The 26,524-nt window shown below is 44.8% G+C and overlaps 1 protein-coding gene across 1 annotated transcript in view; it reads left to right on the top strand.

Annotated features, from left to right (window-relative positions):
- LOC147734747 (aldo-keto reductase family 1 member C15-like) overlaps positions 1 to 26,524 on the top strand; it is a 364,446-nt gene that overhangs the window by 173,896 nt on the left and 164,026 nt on the right. The window contains exons 5-6 of the mRNA XM_086953626.1: positions 7,192 to 7,314; positions 16,199 to 16,308. Coding sequence (XP_086809752.1) covers positions 7,192 to 7,314; positions 16,199 to 16,308 — 233 coding nt within the window. The remainder of the gene's footprint in view (positions 1 to 7,191; positions 7,315 to 16,198; positions 16,309 to 26,524) is intronic.

Below are 26,524 nucleotides of genomic sequence, written 5' to 3'. Positions count from 1 at the left end.
TTCAACATAAGTTAACTCCCATTCAAAAGTTGTCCAAACGTTGGATTAATTACAGCGGCTGGTGAACCTTGCAGGTGGCAGGATAGGTTTGCCACAGAACCGCTACAACCGCTCAGTGCATTTTCACAGTGTGTACAGCTAAGAAACACTTCACGGCCCCCACTCCAACATCTATGTGTGTCAGGTAAATCCCAAGATGCTTTGATGTATTTTTTACCCAACCTTTCATATTTGCCTGCTTGTATTTGTTTGAGGCAATACTGAAAATGGAAAGTTGTAACAGGCAGCATTATTTTGCCATGAATGATTTATTCTGTAGCTGTTTTTCTGCTACCGTGAATTGCAATTTTTCCAGTTTTTCAATGCTCAACACAGTATACTTTTCTCCCCTTTGTGCCAGTTTGATCTGTTTATCAGTGAGATTGTATTCAGTAAACAGAGACAACGTGTTGATGAAACCGCCAAGGCACATAGCCTGCACGCAAATTTTGTAGCGTCCTGCCTAATAACAGAATAGAACATAATTGAGACTGGCCTTGTCGCACCATGACCAAATCTGGTTCCACAATGTCTATAGCAGAGGATACAATATTGCCCAGTGAATATATCCTGGATGACAGAGTTGGTAACCCATTGTCGACCACAGCGAGAGATTTCTCTAAATTAATACAATCGATTTCTCGTATTCTTTCTGCGGCGTCTGCTCGGGTAACCTTCCATATTTCATTATAATCAGCATATGATGCCGGCATATATGAAACGTTTTTGACGCAGTTCTCTCGGACCTAGCAAAAAATCCCTAAGGTCTGCGCTTTCTTTAAGTAAAGATAAGTGTTGTTTCACATCCTTTAGTGTAGATTTCTGTAGCCGTTCCGGGAATAATTTTCCTACACTGTATGTTGTTACTACCCCTGGATGCTGTCTTTGAACATACCATGGGCCTGGCCTATTGATAGTAAAACCCTGTATTCTGTTCAGGAATCTTTTTTGACAGATGTTTGTGCCTCTGGGCCAGAGCAACCATTTTTCCAATTCAGGATCTGATCTGTTGTTTTGTAAAATAGTATGTATGTCAACCTCCCCCTGTGTAGTGCTATTACTTGCAGGTGTAGGTATAGACGGTGTGTTCATGTCTTTGAACTTGGCTACCCCAAGGCAAGATGTTTGTTGGGCAGTGTCATATTTGCTGTGGGATGATACAGGCTCTAAACAAAGCTTCTATCCCCTGAACTTGCCAAACTTTTGTACCCCAGACAGATTTTGTGTCAATTGTATCTTTCTAAAAGTCAAAACCCTGTCTAGACAGTTGGGCAATAAATGTTGCAGAATAAATCTGCTTTGTATTGGTTGACATCTTTTTCGTTCTGTCTTGTTCACATTTTTTGTTCCTGTCTTGTTCACATTTTCAAAGTAAAACCTTTCTGGATAGGAAGTATTGTCCCCTGAAAAATATGGAAACTTCATTGCAAACGTTTTAGAGCTACTCCTTGGTGGTTTAGGACAATGTTCCCATTGGTAATACATAAATACATTTCTAGGTGTTGCAGATTTATGCAAGAAATGATGATCATACTGGTGTAACAATAAAGCTGTTCATAGTCTGATGAACCCTCTAAATAATTATGATTAGCGAATGCAGCAGATCTTTCTAGATCAGACATTGTGTTATTAACAGTCTCAAAGTCCCAATCATCAGAATAGGTACTGGAGGTAATAAAGTCACTTAATGACATTTTAAAAAAGTGTGGAATCTTCAAAAGTTCAGACGGGCCGAATATATCATAATCAGTTATGTCCCAAACTATACCACCTTGTATAGGAACGGATGTGATGTTCACTGCCTACAAGTCTTTTGCTTCACGATGTGATGATTTGTGTGGTCTCAAAAGTAAGTTCACATTTTTACTTTCTGTGTCCAAGTGAATATATCTCCCATTTATCAGCATGCTCAGAGTCATTACCAAAGCTAGCCAAAGAAGGAAGAAAAATATTGCAGAAATAATCCATAGTTCAATCCATGGTGAAACCAGATAAGTCTTTTTCAGGAGATGAAAAAAGTCTGGTGCTTGTTCTTTGAAAGTTCTTTTTGCTGGCGTCGTTTTAGGTTCGCTTGGATCCTCAGAACACATATCAAAGTTAATGAAATAGCCAGAGGCAGTTCTGTCAATGGTTGAAATTGCATCAGGATTCGTTGAAATCGCTGGAACCAGTTGATCACATGTTACGTTAGTGTAGACAGGTATATCAGGACAAACTGTTATTTAGGTTTCAAATGAGTTCCATAGCATTGTTGCTTAGTCCTTCATTTCTTACTGCTCAATTCTTGATGGTGATGAGTCTTTCAGTTCAAACCTCTTGGATAGTAGCTAGAAGAGTACATCTGCTACTTGGTTGGAGTCCACATGGCCTACTGCTTAGCATTGGCCACATAGTGTTGTTTGATGAGGTCGATCAACACTAATATTTTCTCCTTCTTTCCAGCAAGGGGCAGCGGAAGTACTGTTCTTGTTCCGTGGATGGCTAGGACAGGTACTGGTTGTCTGTAAGAAGGCCCAAATTCCTTCTTGTCCGCAATCTTCTCTCTGACTAGATCCCCAAGCTTTGGGATCCAGACAGGCCTTGCTGGGACAGCTGGAATTTCCCCAGTGATGGTTGACTTCAGGAAAAAGTTGCTTTGTTTCAATCTTAGTTCATTTAAGTCCTGTAAAATAGCCAAATGATCTTTGATATCAAATGGTTTATTTTCCACCACTGTGCCTTTACATTCGAGATCTGGAACCCACATTCTTGTCCCAAATAGACCTCATATGGAGTGACCCCCCTAGAGTACTTCTTGGCAAATTATTTAATGAGCGTTGGACCCCATAAAGATGTTTGACCCACCCATCACCCGAACCTAGTACCTTAGCTGTTATAGACTGCTTTATTTCCCATTTTGTTTTGCACAACAGTATTTCCCTCAGGATGGAATGGAGAGGAGTAGAGCAATGCTACGCCCAAACTGGCCATGGCTTCTTTGTACGCCTGAGAGCTAAACGCAGGGCCTTGGTCAGAGTATAGCGTGCCTATTGCATATGTGCCAATAAAGACTCGCAAATCTTTTATAACAGTTTGAGCATCAGCCGAGCGCTGAGGCCACATCCATAGCAACCTTGACTTAGTGTTTGTGGGATTGCAGTTGTCCAAAATGACGCCTGTACGAAGATAGTCTAATGCTGTCTGACAATGGTGTCTGTACTGGGCAGACTACTTCGTAGTCTGGTGTCTGGTGGCATTCTGCACTACGCTGTCTATTGCAGTCTATGCAGTCATTGATGAAGATGTGAATCAGTGTATTCATTCCAGGCCACCAGTACAGCTCTTTTAATGTTAATATTGTTTTAGAGAACCCCTGATGTGGCAGACCCTCCCCAAAATGTGCTTCATAAATCAAAGCTGCTCTTCGTGCCATGTTTGGAATTACCCCATCCCCCACTCCAGGGATTCGAGCAAACAGAACTTTGTTCGCATCAATTATATCTGAGTATTTGAGTGGAAATTTCTTAGGTGACGCTGCACCACTGCCTTTGCTTGAAGCATTGACAGCCAACAATATCTCACTGTCTATTCTTGTTTTTGAATGAGTGATCGCAGCTATGGATGCCATGGATGCCGTTTGCACAGCCCCTTTCGCAACTTCGTCAGCCAATGAATTCCCTACAACGTGAACGCCATCAAGTTGATGACTCAGAGTGTGTATCACGTGAGTGTTTTGTAGTCCGTCTCGCAACTGAACTACTTGTTCCCAAAGCATTTTATGCTTGATTGTGCGACCTTTTGCTTCTTTGAGACCATTTTAAAGCCAATTCTGTAAATATTCATTGTATGATTGAACGCTGTAAAAAGAATTGCACACTATAAGTGTGGGGAATTTGCGATCCGTATTTTCAAGTGCCAATTTAAATGCTTGTAGTTCAGCTCGGTGAGCTGTACAATCTCATATAGATTGAGTTTTAGTGACCATCGGTCAGAATTTACCATCGCGCATACAACCTTTAAAGATTGTGCATAATGCATTGTAAGCTTGCTTACTCGCCATAGCTGGTTGTGCTGATGCGTCAGTTTAAATTATAAATTGTACCTATCAAGACGGAGAATCTCAATAAGCTGAGGACTTCTGTGTTCGTATTGCAGAAATGCTTGTGTTTTTAAATATGGATCAAAAACATATTCAACATCCGTTGCAGCAAGATAATCAACCCATTGTATCCATCTTGGATGTAAAGCTTTTGCATTTGGAATGCCTGCTTTTGTACCTGCCTCTAAGGCTGGTACTGGAGTTACGACAATAATGTGTTTCACCTGAGCTAGAGCTCTTTCTTTTGCTACAGCGGTTTGATCTGCTGTCAGAATTTTATCTGTCGAAGTGAATCGCATTTCCGCTTGTGTATACAAATGTGATTTGTATCCAATTGGTACTTTTTCACCTTCATTAAAAGGTAAGTAGGTGAATCCGCATTGACTCAAAATTATTCGGATCACTAAAGTACATGTATTTACTCATGTTTGTAAGTGATTTGTTGCTAACATGTCAGCTTGAAGTGAACGTCCAATTTTTTATTTTGAAATCAGGTTTGATTAATTCGTAGAGAGGTTTTATCCTTTCTGCGTAATTTAGAATGTAAGTTCTTCCAAAATCAACCCCTAAGGAATAGTAGTTCATGCATAATAGATGAGTTCTCGGAGAAATCAGTAATCCTAGGCTACGAAAAGTCCCCATGGCTTAAGGGTTTGGTTTCTAAAAAGTCATTGTGACTTTGGGTTGGATGGATGTAGTTGACCATGCCTGGGTTAAATAGAAGGTTTGGAAAAATTGCCAGCTGTTGGAGTGCTATATCTCAAAACAATGCCTTTTCAGGCATAGAGCTACGCATAAATTATGCAAAAAAGAAGCAGAAAACTCTGGGTAGTTCTCAAGTTTAGGTGGAAAGCAACTCATGTGTAGAACACTCTCAACACCAGCGACACTCTAGTTCTGCACACCTCTAATGTCAACTTTTCTATCAGAGTCTTTAAGCATGGGATTAGCACAGAGCCATCCATACCGAGATAGAAAGGGACAAAGACTTTTGCCATTTCTACAACAAAGTCTTTCCGCCTAGGACTAGCACTTTTGAGTACATTTACTACTTTTGCCTACTTACAGCCACAAACGAGCAGTAGTAAATCCAGCATCACAAATTGCCAACCACTGGTACTACAGCACCATCACAACAAAAAAGAACCCATGGGGAATAATCTTAAAAAAAAATATATATATATTTTCTTTTTTTCCAGATATTTATAAATTAAATGGAATGTTCAAAGATATACATTATAAATTTACCATTTAGAGCCTGATTACAAGTCTGGCAGTCTGTGGACCGCCAGACTTGTTATGGTGTGGCGGTCCAGCCACGGCGACACTGGCAGTCCGACCACCCCATTACGAGTTGGGAGGTTGGACCACCCTGAGACTGCCGTTGCCGCCAGGGAACCACCGTTCCCTGGAGGTGAAATGGCAGTCAGAAGCCACAATATGATTTCGGTACTGCAGCTTTTTGGCCAAGCATATCACAAGTTTCCTTCCCGCTGGCGTTGACATGGAGGCTTCTCCTCTACGTCAACCCTGGTGGAGAGGAAACAAATGGGGCCCTAGAGGGCACCCTGTGCCTCCTCCGCTTGTGTATGTACACAGGGGCGGGGGGGGGAATAACATGTGCCCGACTGTGTGCATGTACAAGAGTTTCAGTCCATACCATACAGAAACCTTGTGAGACGTTCCCATTGATCAGGGAGAGTGTAGCCAGAAAATAAATTACCCTGCTTTGACACATAACTTGAATGGCTTACAGAGTACTCCCAAGTGATGTTTGCGTGGTTGTCCCCACCTTGACCACATTTTTAAAGCAATGGAGCTATTTGGCGCATTTCACTGTTCAATTTTCAAAGAAGTTGGTAACAAAACTACTGGTTTTAAAAGATGTTATCTCCATACACTCGAGAAACAATACAATAATCAAGAGCTGCCTGAAGTCAGGTCATGCACCAATCACTGTCCCTCTCCCCACCAAGAAGAAACCGTGGAGGCATCACCATTGCACTGGTGGCCCTCCAGCTGATTTGAAAGGAGACGCCAAAGCCCACTTTAAGGGCTTCCTGTGCAGGTTACCATGCTACAAATAGTGGTGCTGGTCTTCGAGCAACTGCATTCAATATAACTATTGTCTACACACAGAGGATGGCGTTGTTTTCCTTGACAGGTAATTCTTTTGGATCACAATGATACTCTTCAAGCGAGAGGTATGGATTACAGCCCTCCTTCTCAGTTGTCCAGAGTGGATTTCCCAAGGTTATTACTGCACTAGCGGATTCTGAGTGGGCTGCTGTTCCACACCTGTATTACTGGTTGCAGGATACTGGGTCCAACTTTACCACATGTGAAAACACCACAAAAGTACACACTTAAACCTCACTTGGATTAAACACTCCAACAGTAAGTGAAAAAGTAGTGCCCAATTATGAAGATGCCAATAAAGTGTCCAGGGTTGGAAAAGCAACCAGACATTTTTCCTGCTTCTAGTAATTCCATGCATCTTCAAGTACTTCTCAGTGATGTCTCCGGTATCTAATTGCTGCCATAGAAAGCTTGCTGAATTACTAGGGGGCAATGCTTCCTCAGCTTTTTCCTCACATTTATTTTCTACCCAGAGAGGTAAATCCGGTAAATTGAGCCTTCTCTCCTGCATTTTTATGGTGAAGTTTATAAGCAGGGCTATAGACTGCAAAAAACATCTTTTGTATAAACACAGACCTCTAAAGAAATTTCAAACTGCAACTAATCCCACTGTTAAGCATTTGCTCCTAAAATGTGGTAGCTGACTTTGGCTGAATGTAAAACTAAATACAGTTTGAAACTTTTGTAGAGTGATATTTATAAAAAGTCGACCCTTTGACAGTCAGGCAGCCTGTATTTTGGAGTCTATCCTTTTGCAAAATATGTTTTTGCAATATCTGTTTTCATGTGACCCTCCTTGCATCCATGAACAGTCAAACCCCTAGCATCAACACCAAATGCTTTTGACTTGGAAAGAATCTGGATGCCAAGATCAGATAAACTTTGTGGGAATGAGGCAATGTTTGCTGATACGGCTTATGATTATTTTCTTGCAGGCCATGGAGGCATGCAAAGATGCAGGTCTCGTGAAATCAATTGGGGTGTCTAATTTCAACCGCAGGCAACTGGAACTGATCCTTAACAAACCTGGGCTCAAGTACAAACCTGTCTGCAATCAGGTAAGGTACTCTGATTTGGTGCTTGGAAGATGGATTACTCCATCACAAATGGGATGAATACCATGTTTGCCTCATTACAAATGCCACAGAATATAATGCACTTGTATTGAGGCAGATGGGCCCTCTGTCTTTTGTTGACTAGCGCTTAACAAGAACATCTGAAAGTTATCTTAGTGATGACTGTTCATTTAATCATCAGGATTAGCTGTAGGTTACTTTTATGTAGATCTGTGTGCTTTGTCTACATTACCTCTGTTGCATGTCTTTATAGTTCCCCGGGGGATACCCATGATTAGGTGGCCTTTTTATTCATGCCTCAATGCCATTAATAATCATCTTGTCAATATGCAGAGCAAGCATGCCCCCCACATCAATCTGTATTTTCTGCATCTTTCTTCCAGGAACAACAGGTTCCATAATCAATCATGCTGCCCCACTCCTCAATTACTAAAATCACATGTACACCTATTGCATTGTCTTCCCACGGTGCACATCTATTCCCATTGTAATCCTGCCTACTCTCATCTCACTCCAATGACGGAATATGTAGCAGAGACTAGACTCTAGAAATTACCTAGCCAAAACATTCTCCATTTTATTCTGCCTTTGTAATGTCACTTTCATCTTCAAAAAGACTGCCAACACTAGACTTCAACTTTCTGCTCACCACTTCAATGCTATTATTGGCCACATTAACCCTGCAAGGTGATTCCTTCTATCTACACTATCCTTATCCCCATCGGTGCATACATGGTATCAAAAAAAGTATACTCCTCCAGAAAACACAGATAACTTCTTCGACTAATATGACAACATCCTGGCTAATCTCCATTTCACTTGCCTCACTCTTTTATCCTAAGCCATCTAAAAATCAACTTTACCAAGAACATAGACTCGTGGTTAAAGTCTTTTCAGACCACTTCCCTACCTTCCAGCACCTATTTCTCCCCATCACAGGTGCATGCATTTATGCATGTGTATTGCTCTTCACATTTCTTAGTTGGAAATGTGTGGCCACATTTTTGTATTCATATTTTTTTTTATTTAAGTGTATATAATGCATCCTAGACCACAGCCTAATCTCTGATATATTATATTACTCTCTTTCCATCATGACCAAACAACCTTATACACGCGTGATTCCCACACAAACCCCTCCCACCATACCCACCCATCAGCCAAATGAAGCCCATGCTCACATACTCTGAACCGAACCCCAACAACACGCCCACATACCTTAATTGCAAATTCTGCCAATAGTAACAACAACATTCCTGTCCTGACATTTCCATGTGTATATTTCACCCTATTTGCCCCTATGTGCCAAACCAAGTTCTCATGGTGTAATTTTACTCAATACTCTTAAGATGAAGAAAAACTCAGACTTAAGCATAACTGCAGTATTAAAAGCAGGCCCTTAGTGCTTTCTTAGTTCTCGTATAATAGTACTTCATAATACCAAAGTTACATACTTTCAACTCCCAAGGATCCCAGTCCCACCTTTTACCCCTGACCTGGAGGCCTTATTCCCTTGCTCATTGACAAAAACGTATAGGTCTTCTCTGTTACAGTTCGTTACTTGAAAGTGTCTGCCACTCCAGACGTCCAACGTCTCAAACACTAACTGAACCTCATCTAGACCTGGATGTCGTGTATTTTTCTGACCCTGAATCCCACTAAGACAGCATTCCTGTTCTGTGCCAAGAACAACACAGAAGAAAGAATACAATCTGGGCTCAGTATTAATGTCCCTTTGATGACTTCCAACCCCACCTTTAGCTGTTTGTCAAGCCACTTTGCTTCAGTCTGGACAGCAACCTCACCCTGAAGGAATACACTGCCCAAAAATAAGCACAGCTTGGTATCTGGTCTCTCTTCCGAAGAAACTGGGTTCTTTCAGAAAGTGACTTCAGATCTCCAGTTCAAGTCTTCATGCTCTTGTATCTGGATGATGGGAATGCCCTGCTTAATGGCCCTCCTCCAAAAGGCATCTTGCTCATCACAGCAAGTCTCATCCTTAGACTGAAGAAATATGGTAACATCACTTCCATTTGATGAAACTCAATTTGTCTCCTCGTGCTGGCCCTTACCATCTTCAATTAATTGCATTATTAACAAAGCTAATACAGCAGCACCCCTGCTTACCTTGCAGACAAGCTCTGAGCACAACCACAGCCAAGACACCTTTAAACCGGATACTAAAGAATACAAACAAAACAAGTGAGAGCAGGCCTTTTACATCTGTGCATCTAGGATCTGGAACAACATCCTATAGCCATCAGGACACCAACACCCCCAACACGGCTCCAGTTTAGGGAAGAGTTGATGATGCACTTCTTAAAAACACTACATAACAATGCATTAGTAGTATACGTCTGCTCCCAGAACCCGACCACTACTCCTATCACTCGTTGACTGTACGCTTACCTTTCACCATATACAGCACTCGCTGCCATTTGGCTTGGTTCCTGCTATACAAATACCTGGTGATTCCTTTACAACCTTATCTGCCACTAGGTCCATTCCCAATGTCTGTTGTACACACTTTGACCCCTTCACCCGTATAACGCATACCATATTTCCTACTTATGTTCCACTCCCTCTTCTCTGTGTGTTACCCCCAATATTTTAGAACCAAGATTGTTCTGCAAGCCACCAGATCAGACCAAATTCAGTCAGTGGTTCTGCCAAACAGTCATGAGGAGCCAAGGTAGACCTTCACCAGGATAATAATAAGTCCAAGTGCACTTGGATCCATCAAAGACTCAAATCCAAGTGCGGACTTTCAAACAACCAATACCATAGTAGCCTTCTTAATTTAATTAGTCTCAGGTATACAAACTGGGTTGTTAATTCAACCCTGGGCTATGAACAAGATCTCAGAATATTTGAGCTCGAGACACATGACTTTCCTCCATTCAAGAGGATGTTGTGGTATCTGAAGCTTCCGACCATAGTTCATGGTCTGCTAAGTTTTGTTCATTAGGATTGAATTATCTACCCAGGCAGCGGTAGCGGGTACTCATTCAAAGGGGGTGTTTTACAACCTAACATCCTGGTTGCTTTATTCAGCCCAACTTCTAAATGATATTTACAACAAGGGGTGGTGAGGAACAGAGTCTCTGAATTAAGCAGAAAGCTCTCACCCAGTCAAGAGATCAGGGCTAGATCCAACACCGTTTTTTAGCTCACTGCACCATCCCAGTTTCAGAACCTGGCTGTATGCAAATTAGTCTGTTCCTGTCCCAGTGCATGATGGGAACAGGGCAAACCAAACTACAAAAGCCAATTCTTACACTGGAAAGGAAACAAGCTCCCGGGGACCGGTTTCTGGCATTACAGCCGTCTTCGGCCCGGTTTGCTTGAATCCTGATGGTGCAATGAGCAAGGGTCTCACATCTGAGAATACCCTTCCACGCTTAGGGTGGACAAAAATATTTACAACAAGGGGTGGTGAGGAACAGAGTCTCTGAATTAAGCAGAAAGCTCTCACCCAGTCAAGAGATCAGGGCTAGATCCAACACCGTTTTTTAGCTCACTGCACCATCCCAGTTTCAGAACCTGGCTGTATGCAAATTAGTCTGTTCCTGTCCCAGTGCATGATGGGAACAGGGCAAACCAAACTACAAAAGCCAATTCTTACACTGGGAAGGAAACAAGCTCCCGGGGACCGGTTTCTGGCATTACAGCCGTCTTCGGCCCGGTTTGCTTGAATCCTGATGGTGCAATGAGCAAGGGTCTCACATCTGAGAATACCCTTCCACGCTTAGGGTGGACAAAAATGTTTACAACAAGGGGTGGTGAGGAACAGAGTCTCTGAATTAAGCAGAAAGCTCTCACCCAGTCAAGAGATCAGGGCTAGATCCAACACCGTTTTTTAGCTCACTGCACCATCCCAGTTTCAGAACCTGGCTGTATGCAAATTAGTCTGTTCCTGTCCCAGTGCATGATGGGAACAGGGCAAACCAAACTACAAAAGCCAATTCTTACACTGGGAAGGAAACAAGCTCCCGGGGACCGGTTTCTGGCATTACAGCCGTCTTCGGCCCGGTTTGCTTGAATCCTGATGGTGCAATGAGCAAGGGTCTCACATCTGAGAATACCCTTCCACGCTTAGGGTGGACAAAAATATTTACAACAAGGGGTGGTGAGGAACAGAGTCTCTGAATTAAGCAGAAAGCTCTCACCCAGTCAAGAGATCAGGGCTAGATCCAACACCGTTTTTTAGCTCACTGCACCATCCCAGTTTCAGAACCTGGCTGTATGCAAATTAGTCTGTTCCTGTCCCAGTGCATGATGGGAACAGGGCAAACCAAACTACAAAAGCCAATTCTTACACTGGGAAGGAAACAAGCTCCCGGGGACCGGTTTCTGGCATTACAGCCGTCTTCGGCCCGGTTTGCTTGAATCCTGATGGTGCAATGAGCAAGGGTCTCACATCTGAGAATACCCTTCCACGCTTAGGGTGGACAAAAATATTTACAACAAGGGGTGGTGAGGAACAGAGTCTCTGAATTAAGCAGAAAGCTCTCACCCAGTCAAGAGATCAGGGCTAGATCCAACACCGTTTTTTAGCTCACTGCACCATCCCAGTTTCAGAACCTGGCTGTATGCAAATTAGTCTGTTCCTGTCCCAGTGCATGATGGGAACAGGGCAAACCAAACTACAAAAGCCAATTCTTACACTGGGAAGGAAACAAGCTCCCGGGGACCGGTTTCTGGCATTACAGCCGTCTTCGGCCCGGTTTGCTTGAATCCTGATGGTGCAATGAGCAAGGGTCTCACATCTGAGAATAAATAACGGTGATGGATCAAGCCCTGATCTTTGGACTGGGTAAGAGTGGTCTGTTTAACTCAGACACTCTGTTCATCACCACCCCCTTTTCTAAATCGTTTTTGGCCACTATAGGTGTGGCAGGGTATACTCAGACATGAGTCCCTTTCTCACTGCTCCATCAGGATTCAAGCAAGCCGGGCCGAAGAAGGCTGAAATGCCAGAAACCGGTCCCCGGTAGCTTGTCTCCTTTCTGGTGAAGAATTGGCTTGGTAGTTTAGTCTGCCCTGTTCCCATGATGCACTGGGCCAGGGACAGACTGATTTGCATATAGCCAGGTTCTGAGCTGGGATGGGGCAGTGAGATAAATAACGGTGATGGATCAAGCCCTGATCTTTGGACTGGGTAAGAGTGGTCTGTTTAACTCAGACACTCTGTTCATCACCACCCCCTTTTCTAAATCGTTTTTGGCCACTATAGGTGTGGCAGGGTATACTCAGACATGAGTCCCTTTCTCACTGCTCCATCAGGATTCAAGCAAGCCGGGCCGAAGAAGGCTGAAATGCCAGAAACCGGTCCCCGGTAGCTTGTCTCCTTTCTGGTGAAGAATTGGCTTGGTAGTTTAGTCTGCCCTGTTCCCATGATGCACTGGGCCAGGGACAGACTGATTTGCATATAGCCAGGTTCTGAGCTGGGATGGGGCAGTGAGATAAATAACGGTGATGGATCAAGCCCTGATCTTTGGACTGGGTAAGAGTGGTCTGTTTAACTCAGACACTCTGTTCATCACCACCCCCTTTTCTAAATCGTTTTTGGCCACTATAGGTGTGGCAGGGTATACTCAGACATGAGTCCCTTTCTCACTGCTCCATCAGGATTCAAGCAAGCCGGGCCGAAGAAGGCTGAAATGCCAGAAACCGGTCCCCGGTAGCTTGTCTCCTTTCTGGTGAAGAATTGGCTTGGTAGTTTAGTCTGCCCTGTTCCCATGATGCACTGGGCCAGGGACAGACTGATTTGCATATAGCCAGGTTCTGAGCTGGGATGGGGCAGTGAGATAAATAACGGTGATGGATCAAGCCCTGATCTTTGGACTGGGTAAGAGTGGTCTGTTTAACTCAGACACTCTGTTCATCACCACCCCCTTTTCTAAATCGTTTTTGGCCACTATAGGTGTGGCAGGGTATACTCAGACATGAGTCCCTTTCTCACTGCTCCATCAGGATTCAAGCAAGCCGGGCCGAAGAAGGCTGAAATGCCAGAAACCGGTCCCCGGTAGCTTGTCTCCTTTCTGGTGAAGAATTGGCTTGGTAGTTTAGTCTGCCCTGTTCCCATGATGCACTGGGCCAGGGACAGACTGATTTGCATATAGCCAGGTTCTGAGCTGGGATGGGGCAGTGAGATAAATAACGGTGATGGATCAAGCCCTGATCTTTGGACTGGGTAAGAGTGGTCTGTTTAACTCAGACACTCTGTTCATCACCACCCCCTTTTCTAAATCGTTTTTGGCCACTATAGGTGTGGCAGGGTATACTCAGACATGAGTCCCTTTCTCACTGCTCCATCAGGATTCAAGCAAGCCGGGCTGAAGAAGGCTGAAATGCCAGAAACCGGTCCCCGGTAGCTTGTCTCCTTTCTGGTGAAGAATTGGCTTGGTAGTTTAGTCTGCCCTGTTCCCATGATGCACTGGGCCAGGGACAGACTGATTTGCATATAGCCAGGTTCTGAGCTGGGATGGGGCAGTGAGATAAATAACGGTGATGGATCAAGCCCTGATCTTTGGACTGGGTAAGAGTGGTCTGTTTAACTCAGACACTCTGTTCATCACCACCCCCTTTTCTAAATCAACTTCTAAATGAGTCATTTCTCAGCATGTTAGCTAGGATTTAGTGCCAGGACATATTGACTGGAAACATAACTTCTACTGGAGTTGGTGTGTACAAAATGTTTATTGACTCCGTAAAAGTGAGACAAAGTCCTTGGTGACATTAGGTGGTTTCATGACTTTGTCCAACTTAATGGGTATGCACTCCCAGCCCATAGCGGTGCCAGAATCACACTGTGAGTCTGCTGCTTCAGACCACTCTCATGGATAAGGGACCAGGGAGCAAGAGACTGAGTGTTGCAGGGGGTTCTGCACAGCAGGAACACTGGGGTTTGGGGTGGGTCTTGCTCTACATCGAGAGTGTTGCAGGGGGCTGCGCACAGCAGGAAGGGAATAGTGTAAGGGGCAGGAGCAAGGGAATGGATAGGAAAGCATTTTCCTAAAAAGGAGGTGATAAAATTAGAGAGGGGAGTGTCCTTGCATTAAGACGATTTCTGCCACCACTGCCAAATTAACAAACCCTTAACCAGATACAATTTCAATATTATTATTCCATTGGACATTGTATTTAATAATACGTTTCTGTATCGATCTTTATGGTTCTACAGGAAAGCAGTATAATTATGACCAACCAGCACCTCCTAGGAAAGTAGAAAATAATAATCAGAACTAGCAAATACCTTGGTGCTCCGTTGGTTAAGTGTAATTGCCCTGTACCATTAAACAATCTATTGCTTTTCTATAAGATTGTTGCTTTCCCATAGGAAATCCATAGCATGGTGCGATATAGGCTATCCTAGTCCTGGAAATGACCAGCTCATTGTTCCTTACAAAGCTGTACATGGTGTTGCTTAGGTCTACCTGCTAAGGTCAGAGAGGTTTTTTAGCGAAATCTGCCTGCTATGGATAGTGCAGGCCCATTATTACTTGGCAAGTTTAGCTGCTATGATCAGGGAGGCTTTAGACGCATCCTCTGAGCTGAATCTGCTTGCTATGGCCAGGGTGAGTATTTGTATTTGTCATTTTGTAAAGCCCTGCTTTCGCTCCGAAAGAAGCATCCTGGCGCTGTGCAAAAATGTAGCTTGCTTTTGAGAGACATGAATAACCGGATCACAATGATTAGCTTAGTGAGGAGCACAACGAGTTAGGATATGCGAAGATCCAGGGGCCTCATTTATGAGAAATGACGCATCGCTGCATGAAAGCAGCGATGCATCACTTCTCAGTGCGCACTCCTTGCGACATAATGTGGGCAGGGGTTTACAAAGTGACGCATCTACCTAGATGCGTCACTTTGTAAATATGGCGCAACAAGTGACGCACCGGCGGCGTAAAAGTGACGCACGGCCTCATAAATGAGGCCCCAGGTTTCTAATAGTTTCCTAAAAAGGGTTTCTGATTCAATGGATCTCAGATGACTGGGTAGAGGTTTCCAGGCGTTGGACCCAGGAGCAGCCAGGGATTTACCACCTTTTGTCTTACACCTAAAAGAGGGAAGTTTGATTAGGTTTGCGGATGAGGATCTGAGCAGGCTGGCAGTGACATATGGCGTAAACCTGGATGTAGATGTTTGAGCCCTAGTGATCTGAAAGCTCTAAAAGTAATTAGCAGGATCTTAACTAGTACTCTTTTATAGATAGGTAGCCAATGAAGGTTTTGTAAGGCTGCTGAGGGCGAGGAGTGGCACTGCATTTTCAGTACCAGACGTGCAGTTGCATATTGTACTGTCTGAAATGTCCTCAGCACCAGCTTATTGGTGCCTGCATGCAAGCTGTTGCAATAGTGTACTATTACTCTGCAAGTATATCTGCTATAATCAGGGACGATTTATGCTCCACATCTTCTGAGTTGAATCTGCCTTATATGGCCAATGTAGGTCTATGTGCTAATTCTGTGCAAATCTATCTGCTTTGGTCAGGGAGGGTTTATGTGCTATTTCTGTTCGAGTTTACCTGCTATGGTCAGGAAGGGTTTATGCACTTCTGTGTAAGTCTACATGCTATGGCCAGGGAGGGTTTATGTGGTGTTTCTGAGCTAAACCTGCCGCTATGTACAGGGTGTGTCAATGAGCTGTTTGTGAGCTGTGGCTATAGACAATGGCTAGGCTGAAAGTACATACTATTTCAACAGATGTTGGTCTACGTGTTGATTTTATGTTGGGTTTACTTGTGTTTGATACACTGAGACTGCATTCCTAATCACGTTATTTTCCATTTCTTCTGTAACTCCTGTTTGCTCAGTTCTCTCCAACAGGTATGCTGTGTGATAAAATGTGCTTTGTTCTGCAGGTGGAGTGCCATGTGTATCTGAACCAGAGTAAACTACTCGAGTACTGCAAGTCGAAGAATATTGCCTTGGTGGCGTACAGTGTCCTTGGCACCAGCAGAAATCCAAAGTGGTAGGAATAAAATAGCACTGACAAAGGGTGGCAAAGAGAACTGATGTATGTATTTAGACTGAGTGCATGAATGAGTTTTAGACACTGGCTTAAAGGCGAAAACCCACTAAGCGATGCAAGACAATGGCTTTGGTAACAGAAGAAGGACTAATCTTCTCTATTTTATAAGTGAGTGGTTTGGGATTATTTTAACCAATGGACAGCTATTCAGACTTACTCCAGCTTGAATACCCCATTACGGGGAAATACTATAGCTTCCCCAAATTAGTCAGAGAGAGCAAGAGACCATGCATAGAAGCAGGGGAAGGGGAAGTTATCCTTGTATGAATGTCAGCATTACTATAATATAGCCAAGTTACCAGTGATGAGAACACATGCTGTATACATTCCCAAATAATTTATCAATTAAGTGATAGGGTTCCTACTACTAGATGTACAGCACCAATGGCTTCAGGGAAATCTGAACTGGACTTCTGCCTCAGTCTTCATAAGTTTACAGAACACTTCAGGTACATTCACTATAATGTATAGATAGTATTCAGACCGTATTTTTCAATGTGGTTTCCTGACGAAGGCGCCATGATCGCCTAAACTCGAGTCGATATATTGAAGAACCACCACGTTATAAGCCAGGTTATATGCCACCATATTGTCTTATTTTGTCTTGGTATCTTATGTATTATTTGTACACATTGTGATGCTATTTTGTGTGATTATCTAGACCTCATATTGCGAACCATCTTACGGTATATAGGGTTGCCCTAGTTATATGTTACATCACCCACATATATTCAAGGTCTGAAATTGTGTTGTATTGTTATGTCATTTTATGTAGATTTATTGTCTATTTATTAGACCTTTACACATTCATGAGCTCTCTAGCCATTTTAACAATAGTTTTGTATTAATACAATAATTTTTTTTATAATTAAAAGTGGTACATTGAGTCTATTGCTAGTATCATAGATTCATGGTTGAATATTTTCTTAAGACCAATTGTTTGCCTAGGTATTCTTCAATTGAACAATACTATTTTCCCTGTCCTAGGAACATTTAGTAGTAACAGGGGGTACTTATATGTACATTATAATAATAATAATAATAATAATAATAATAATAATAATAATAATAATAATAAAGACATTTATAGAGTGCATGGTTACGCCATCTCGGCGTGTCTCCGCGCTGGATGAGAGGGAGGTGCAGAACGTCTCAGCAGAGATCTTTACATGCTGCCAGAGAATAAGTAGGTTTTCAGCATCTTTCTGAACTTGATCTCGGAACTTTACAGCCTACGTTTTTGTGGGAGCTTATTCCAATTCTGAGCGCCCCGGACCCGGAAAGAGCGACCTCCCACCCTGGCCTTCTTTACCTTAGGGATCACCAATAACCCGGAACCAGCATATCTCAGGGACCTCCTAGGCTCATATCCGGAGATCAAGTTGCTTAGATAGGATGGGCAAGCATTGTTAAGAATTCGATGACAAGTGCATAGTGTCGTGAACATGACTCTTTCCTTTACTGGCAACCAGTGCAATGCATTGAGGGCTTTTTTAGAAGCCGCCTTCCTAGGCTGATTGACGACCAGCCGCGCAGCGGCATTCTGCAGAACTTGCAGCCGACCAAGACTCTTATCCGTGGGCCCAAGATACAGTATGTTGGCATAATCGAGACGCAACGTTATGAGCGCATGTACCATGGTCTTTCTTGCCCCTATCGGGAGAAGATCCAATGTTTTATGCAGAATTTTCAACACACCAAAACACTTGCCAACTACCCTTCTTATGTGCCCTTCATAGGAGAGAGCCGGGTCAACCCAAAGCCCCAGGTTTTTCGTATCGGCACATGGTACAGGGGTTGGACCCAAGCTCTAGGGCCACCACTCCGCCGACCAGCTCGCAGTACTGCCCCCCACCACCCGCACCTCGGTTTTGCTGCCATTCAGTTTAAGACAGTTCTTATCCATCCAGGAGGCAAGCTCCTGCATGCAAGCCCTAAAGTTGGATGCAGCAATCTCCGGAGCCTGTGATAGGGAGATCAGCAGCACGGTGTCATCCGCATAGGAGACCACCCCCACTCCAAAGCCCTGCACTATCTCTGCCAGCGGCGCCATATATAAAATAAACAGCGTGGGACTCAGGGCGGAGCCCTGAGGCACCCCCTGCTGCAATTCAATATCTCTGGAGTGGTGCGCACCCAGCCTGACCTGAAAGCTACGTCCATTCAGGAAGGACTTTAGCCATTTTTGGGCGGATCCCGAGACACCGCCTTTATTCAGACACTGCTGCAAGGTGTAATGCGCTACAGTGTTGAAGGCTGCACTCAGATCCAACATTATTAGAGCCATAGTGTGTCCCGCATCTGCCCCCTGCCTGATGGTTTCTGTAGCCCTTAGCACGGCAGTTTCTGTTGAATAACCTGCCCGAAAACCAGTTTGCGGCGGGTGGAGGAGGCCAGGGTCTTCCAGATGTATCATGAGTTGATGGTTGGCCACCTTCTCCGCCGCCTTCGCCAGGAAAGGCAGAAGCGAGATCGGCCTAAGGTTGTCTAGTTTGTCCAGACTTATGTTTGGCTTCTGCCTGACTGGAAGAACGATAGCAGGTTTCCAGTTTTCAGGCAGCGTATGCAAGCTAAATGAGACATCCAGCACATGTCTAATAAATGGTTCGAGAACAGCCAGGCTCTCCGACATCACCTTAGCAGGGGCTGGATCTCTGGGCGAGCCAGATTTGACACTGAGGCAGATAATCTTAAGAGTCTCCGGAGTGGGAACGATGAAGTTGTTTAATCTAGATGCTATCTTAGACTCTATCATCGGTTCTTCACAGTCTGTCCCTCGCCTTACAGTCCCAGAGAAGGATGCGTATATCACCTCTACCTTCTCAGAGAAGTAGGTAGCGATACGGTTACACTTCTCTGCATTGCCCCTGCTAGGAGTGGCCGTCTCTGCCAAGGAGGAGGTTTCCTTGTATATTTAAAAAAGTTCCTTGGTCGAATTCTCGGCCATTCTGATTTTAGCCTTATAGTAAGTGGCCTTGGCCTGTCTCAACTGTCCTTGGTATTTCCTCTGGTGCACCCTATACCACAGTCTATCCTGATTATGAAAGCCCTTTCTCCATTGCCTCTCCAGACGTTTACATTCAGCTTTTATGCAATGCAGCGTCTGGGTGAACCAAGAGCAGTTTTGCTCTCTCTGCCCTCAACTTTGTTTAAGAGCAACGGCGCCACCTTATCGAGCGCCTTTATTACGCGTCTCTCTAGGTTCATACAGGCGGTGTCACTGTCAGATCCACCCGGAGGGCCGCCCTCTGTGAGCTCTCTATTAAAATCCTCCTGAACAAAGGTTTTCCACTTCCTAGATGAGTGGGTACCATTCCCTGCCTTCCGACTTTCACTCTCTGGTATCCTAATCACCACTGGCACCAGGAAGTGATCTGACCAAGGGACTGGGAGCGGCGTAGATACTTCAACATCCTCCCAGTTGGCGAACACCGGATCAAGTAGGTATCCGTGCTGATGGGTAGGGGCGAGTGATTTTAAATGTAGATGAAATGACTGTAGGTCATGGTGTAAGTTTGAAGCTTCCTTATTCAAAGGGTCTTCTAAGTGAAAGTTCAGATATCCCAGTACCAAGAGCTTGTCATACCTTAATGCTAAGTGGGCAATGCCCTCCGATAGATTCGGCAGAAAGCTGGTGGCGGGACCGGGGGGTCTGTAGATCAAGAGCCCTTTCACCGTCAGGTTAGGGCTTAGCTTTAATGAAAAAGACCCTGCCTCACTATCAGATATTATGGCCTGTTCAATTGAACATTCAAGGGAGGATCTAAGAATCATAGCGATCCCGCCTCCTCTTCCCACAGCTCTATCAATTCTCGCTATGGAGTACCCGGGGGGGAGTGCCTCTATGATATCTGGGTCGGAGTTAGCGTCCAACCATGTCTCAGTCAGAAACAGAAAGTCTAATTTCCGGCATACCAGCAGATCAGAGATTTCTATTTTATGCTTACAGAGAGATCTACAATTCAATAGACCTCCGCACAGTGTAACTTCTCCTGGCTTCCTAGCCTAGTCTGACATCCAACTAAATGAACAGTGCCGGCAGCCGCTGCTTTGAATAGCCAACATACTATGCTTACACCTCCTGTCTATGTGGGGGCATAAGGCCAGCAGCTCCGCCCTATCTTACTGTAGACTCCTCTCATTGTGACCAGAGGTCATGGCCCCTGTCCCCGACGGGCACAGACGGGCTTGCCTTTGGCGCGCCTTCGGCGCCCACGCTGCGCGCGTCCACTGCGCGGTCTAGGAAGCATTTGCCTTAAATCCCTACCGGCTAAATCAGGGGCTGGCGACTAGAACGCTAACCGTCACCCCAGCTGACCGGAAGTGCCTTTCTCTACCCTTCCTTGCCCTCCACGCAACGGTGCTATTCACCGCGTCGGACCGGGGCGGGGAAGGAGGAAATTGAGAACAGGCTTTTAGAACACTCATGCCCTCCTAAAGCAGGTAGGTGCAGGCTAAAAAATTACTTTAAAATTAGAGGTTTCACACAAGATTAAAAATGCACGCTCCCGGTGCAGCACCCACAGTCTTCAGTAGCGCATACAATAGCAGTGAGAAGCCCTGCCACAGCCCACTTACCACCCATATTATAGCTAGGATACTGTACATTAATGTGGTAGTCTTCCCTCAAGGTAAAACATACCTAGTGTTGTCTTGCCATCTGCCTCTACAAATTCAAACCATATCTTGTTTCTTGTCCTTACAAAAAACATCCTTTGGGAAATTACTCCACCAGCAATCAAAACAAAATATGTGTGTAGGAAACGGGGGTATTAGTTGAGGGGGGTAAGTATCCACCTCAAATAAAAATCACAAAACACTAAAGCCTCTAAGAAAATCACTAAATGAACCTGAACTCAACTCTCCGATATTCATGGCACTGTAGCAGCGGGACTAGGAAATGGCAAGAGTCGGGTTTTGGTAACGCTAGGATTTATTCTTTCATAAAGGGAATCAGTACATGTTTTACGAATGGCTCCCCGGCGTGGCGATCTGCTCCGTTCCCGTCTGGTCTTTCTAAGCACTCCCTCTTCTTTTCTTCTTACGGGGCTCCTCCTCCTTCTGGGCTCCGGAGGCTCCGTGCTGTCCGCCCTCGCCGACACCGTACAGGGGTAGAAAGAAGAGAGGCCGGTATAAGTATGATCGTCAAAACAAGTATTGGAGCTCAGGGGAGGGGGGCCGTGAAGGAACCACCCAGTGATGCACACCAACAGTTAATCGCAGCTGAGAGGGGGAAGTGAGGGTGAGGGAACCCAGGGTTTTACTCCAAGCATACAACACTCTACTAGTTGCGACTAGCTCGCTTTTTGATCCAGCCTATGAAACGGTTACGCACCTCAGTGAGCCGTACCCCTCCAGGCGTACGGCTGGGCGGATCGTGGTGTTGGCCTCCGGGCGTGTCCAGTGCTGCTTCGGCTCCCCCGTCTTGTCCTCTTCTCTGCTCCGGGATCTTTTGTGCGTCCGCGATGTTGTCCTCGCTGATCCACTTGTAGCTGTGGTCCGTCTCTCGTCCTCCTCCTCTCCTCCAGTCGTCCTCTCCGCTCCGGTCGTCCTCCTCACTCGCTCGTCCTCCGCTCCTCCAGTCGTTCTCTCTCCTCCACTCGTCCTTCCCGCTCGCTCGTCCTCCTCTCCTCCAGTTAACCTCGCTGCTTCCCGCCTCTCCGCCCTGCTCCTCACTGACCGCTCCTCCGGTGAAATAACACACCTGGGACTTGTCGGTTACGCCTTTTATGGGATGTTCTAACTCCACCTCTTCTTCCAGGTCTTTGGTCCAGTTAAAGGGCCCGTCTTCCTCCTCGTCGCAACTGTATCTCTCCGGGCCAGGCCATCTCGTTGCAGGTACGGGCTGAGGAAATAAGAGGGGGGGGGTCACAAATGGTTAATTCGCGCCCTGATGCGGGGCTGTCGCTGGGACCCCGGTTACAGGCACTGAGCAGATAGGCTTTACATAAAGCCAATGCCTAAAATAGTTATGCAGCACTAAAACAGTAATATAGTTGAAATGCAAAACAATAAAATGCCCCAAATGAATTAGAAAAATTGAGTAAAATCTCATAAACAAAATGACCCAAAAATAACAAAACTTCAATAAAGGGAACCAGAGATATGAATTTTAAAGTAGAACTAATGACAGGAATCACAAAGTCCAATGATAGTCAATGATCCCGGTAGAACAGGACCTAACCTACTGTACACTACTAAAGCCCCCATGCCCTCAGGAGTGGCATTTGAAGACTCACAGGTTGTCAGGGAGAGCCAGTGTAGGTCTAGTTGCCCTATGTCCGGTGGACAATTGCAGGACAGGGCCTTTTGTAGCTTTTTTTGTCTGTGTAGCTTTAACAGGAGATCAGCCTTATGACCCTTTGAGTTCACTTCTTTGTCCTCATTACAAGAAAGAGAGCAGGTCTAGTCCTCCTGGGCACTTACCAGGTTGCAGACACCAGGTTCATCTAAACTTCCTCGGGTCCAGAAGTATACCGAAGTCAGTGCTTGGAGGTGCCACATTTATTCCTATTAGGAGCTAGAGGGTGGGAATGACCCCTGTGATGCCCTTACCAATAGGCTAATGGTTCTTGGGCTATCTCAACCCACATTGTGCATTTTCAAAATGGGCTTTGAGGGCTGCTGGTGTGTGTGGGGAGTGTACTATGGTAATCCCAGTGACAAAATACATTTTGATGTTGCCCTTGTCCCCACACCAACTGCTGAGACAAACGTCAATTTTAGCAAAGCTAAGCTTTCAGCAACCAGACAGTGGATACACACAAGTTGTTAAAGCATTCTGTTTCCATCCTTGGAAGTGTTCCCCAAATGTTATTTGTAAAGCTTGTAGGCCTGTCAAACAGCCTGGGACACTGTATTTGCCAAACGATGCCCACTGTGATTGAGGCTTAACTGGCTTGGAAAACAGCAGAAAAGCCCTGTCCATGTTTCAGCTAACATTTACCAGTGACACAGGAGGCCTCTTTGAAGTGTTCTCAAAATGTCATATGAAGATCCCCAGCAAACCTGTCAAGTAAGATGTGGTATTGAAGCAGTATTGGTCTCTTAAATATCAAAAAGTGTCCTTCCAGCTCTCTTGCTCATTCTGGCAGATTCAGCTGGGTCATCTTTGCCTATTCAGGAGAGACTATTAGTTTGCTCCAGTTAAAAAGTTCATACCTCATTCATGCCTATTTAAATGCTAATTACTGATGGTGTGAATTGGGAGAACAAAATGCAGTGTTAGTTTCAAGGGGCTTCAAGCAGGGCAAAGGTAAATGTTTTCAAATTATTTGTCCTTATTATTTAGAACAAATTTGACTTTTCTATTCAATTGGATTTTTAACAGCAATTAACCATAGTTCTTTAGTTATTATTCTACCTAGTCACTTACCACAAAATACAGGGCTAGCATTTAATATTGCATCTGAGTGTTTTGCTATGGAACGGGCAAACCTCCTACACTGAAAATAGCTTTGAGTGCATCTTCAGTGTAAGTACATGGTTAACATTACACTTTTCAATGTCCTACTTTCAGATACCATGCACCTTGCCTTTACAGTCAATAGGGCCTACTTAGGGGTGACTAATAAATATTTAAAAGGTAGACACTTTACAACGCATGTCATTACAACACATTTTTTTACGTCATAAAATCTGTTACAACACATGTTGTTATAATGCATGTCATTATAAATGCATAATCCATAACAACGCAATTACTATTCAAACTCCGCTGGGGCGTTACTTTGGGGAATGCGTTGTAATGGATTATGCGATGTAATGAAGTGTTGTAATGGATTTCGCGTTGTAAAACATTTGTTGTAATGACACGCGTGGTAACGTGTGCATTGTAAACGATGTTTCCCAGTAGATATAGGCCTGTCAAAAAGGATTATTTCAACTAGTAGAATTTGCAGATGAAACATGTACAGCCATGTTACTAGTGGAAGGCCTGCAATCATATTTACATTGCCACGGTAGTGGATAGCCCAAAGGGTGCTGTGGTCTACTTGTGGCATTTAACTTACAGGTCCTGGGTACAACTTGGTACTGTACATCAGGGTCTTATAGGTAAGTTAAAGATGCTAATCAGGACTATACCTTGTTGAAAGAAAAAGGACAAACACTTTACCACTGGTTAGCAACGGTAAAGTGCACAGAGTTCTACAGCCAGCAAAAAGCAGGTTTCAGCTAAAAGGCAGGTTTCAGCTAAAAGGCAGTACAGTCAGGATGGCCCTTTAGAAAGGGCAAATTCCAACAATGTGACATATCTCTGCCTTGTTCAAAACACATTTATGATATCAATGCAATACAGAATATACCTTGAGCTCTAACTCCACAGTTCAGGTATACCCATACTATGGGAGAATGCCTCTTTGTGCATAAAGTGAGGGAATGGCCACTAAACTGTCTATGAGACGTTAAAGCAACCACAAACAATTGCCTGTGCAACAATACAGTAGGGTAGATGTCAATGTACTGTGATGAGGAGACAATTAGATTCACCCGTAGTAATTGCCTACACCTCTACCCCACCCTAATCCGAATCTGATCAGTCCAAAAGTTTCCAACAAGTTTACTTGTAATTTTATGATTCTTACAATGCATATCCCAGATATTTTTACAGAGCCTCACTGAAATTAGTGCAATGATATTTTAGTCTAACTAGAAGTTCTGTGTCTGTGAAGCGTAAAAGTTGGAGATACAAGGTTAGATAGAACAATAATTACTGATGTTAGAAGCTTTCCCTGTTAAACACTGAAGTCATCACAATGTTATAAATGCAGTTATTAAAATATATACACATACCCATCCGTGGAAACAGAGATATGAAGGAGATATTGCAGAAAATGTGGTAATGTCACTTCAGAAGCTATCAAGCTTTTGGGAAATCACAGTAACAATGCTTCTGAAAGGAAACAAGATTCGTCAAAACAGTCTGTCTTATTTTTGTGATGTAGAAGCCACACTCATTGGCTCTGCCTCTGTCAGACAGTAGGGAAGTGAGATGCTGGGTGCATTGAACATCAACACCAGCCTAACAGAACAATGACATCAATGTCATCAGCACATTGAAAGGATGCAGCTGCGCAGTGGCAGAGGAGAGGATGAGAGGAACCACCGCAGCAGGGGAGGGGAGCGATCAAGGAGGGAATTCTGCTTGGCATAATCTACCTCTTAATTGCAAAAAAGAACACCAGGAGCTGACAATCTTACCTGGAACGCCATCGGGCGGGCAGTGAGGTGAACGGCGGCACTTTGCAGACGGGGAGCGCTGGGAGCCTCGCAGAACCACAGCCCCCAGCAGCCTCAGGGGCGGCGCGCCCGTGACGCGCCTGGAGCGCCCGGAGGCGCGAGATAAACGCTGACCTCCCGTGAGCCCAGAGGGGAACACCAGGAGCTGACAATCTTACCTGGAACGCCATCGGGCGGGCCGTGAGGTGAACAGCGGCACTTTGCAGACGGGGAGCGCTGGGAGCCTCGCAGAACCACAGCCCCCAGCAGCCTCAGGGGCAGTGCGCCCGTGACGTGCCTGGAGCGCCCGGAGACGCGAGATAAACGCTGACCTCCCTCTCGCCCCGCGAGTCGCGCGCGGGAGCGACCGGGAGAAGACCAGGACAAGGGCAGGACAGTCTTTGGCAGTCGTTGGCAGGAGGAGGCAGGGCAGGGCCAGAGACCCTGCTCCTCGCAATGGGGAAACGCAAGCTGATTGTGAACGTTGGTGAAGGTAAGAAGGCCAAGGTACCTAGGAAATCAGAGACTATCATATCTTACTTGACCTAAGCTGTGGGGGCTCTTAATGACGAAATTGCAAATGCGGAAAAAGAACTGGGACTTGACCAGCCCGCTACAGAGTCCGGGGACCTAATCGATCTAGTTGTCCCCGAGTCCGCATCCCATATTCCACTAGAACCCAATGTTGTTGTTAAGGCCCCTACTATTCCTCCCGCATCCAGGATTATTACCCCACCTCCCCAACCAAATAGTGGAACTGTACATCATGAACCGGCTAATAACATACCACCTAAAGCCAAACACAAACGAGGCAAGACAATCCGTAAGGGTGACTCAGGTAGTGCGGATAAACTGATTTCTGAGGATGTCCACGCCAACCTGGTCGAAGTGATCGAGGGCTTATTTGAATCGTGGTTGGAACCACTGTTGGTAAACA

Source organism: Lissotriton vulgaris, chromosome 1_2, assembly GCF_964263255.1.
Source record: "Lissotriton vulgaris chromosome 1_2, aLisVul1.2, whole genome shotgun sequence".
Lineage (NCBI taxonomy): Eukaryota > Metazoa > Chordata > Amphibia > Caudata > Salamandridae > Lissotriton > Lissotriton vulgaris.
This window is presented reverse-complemented; position numbering and strand designations above follow the sequence as displayed.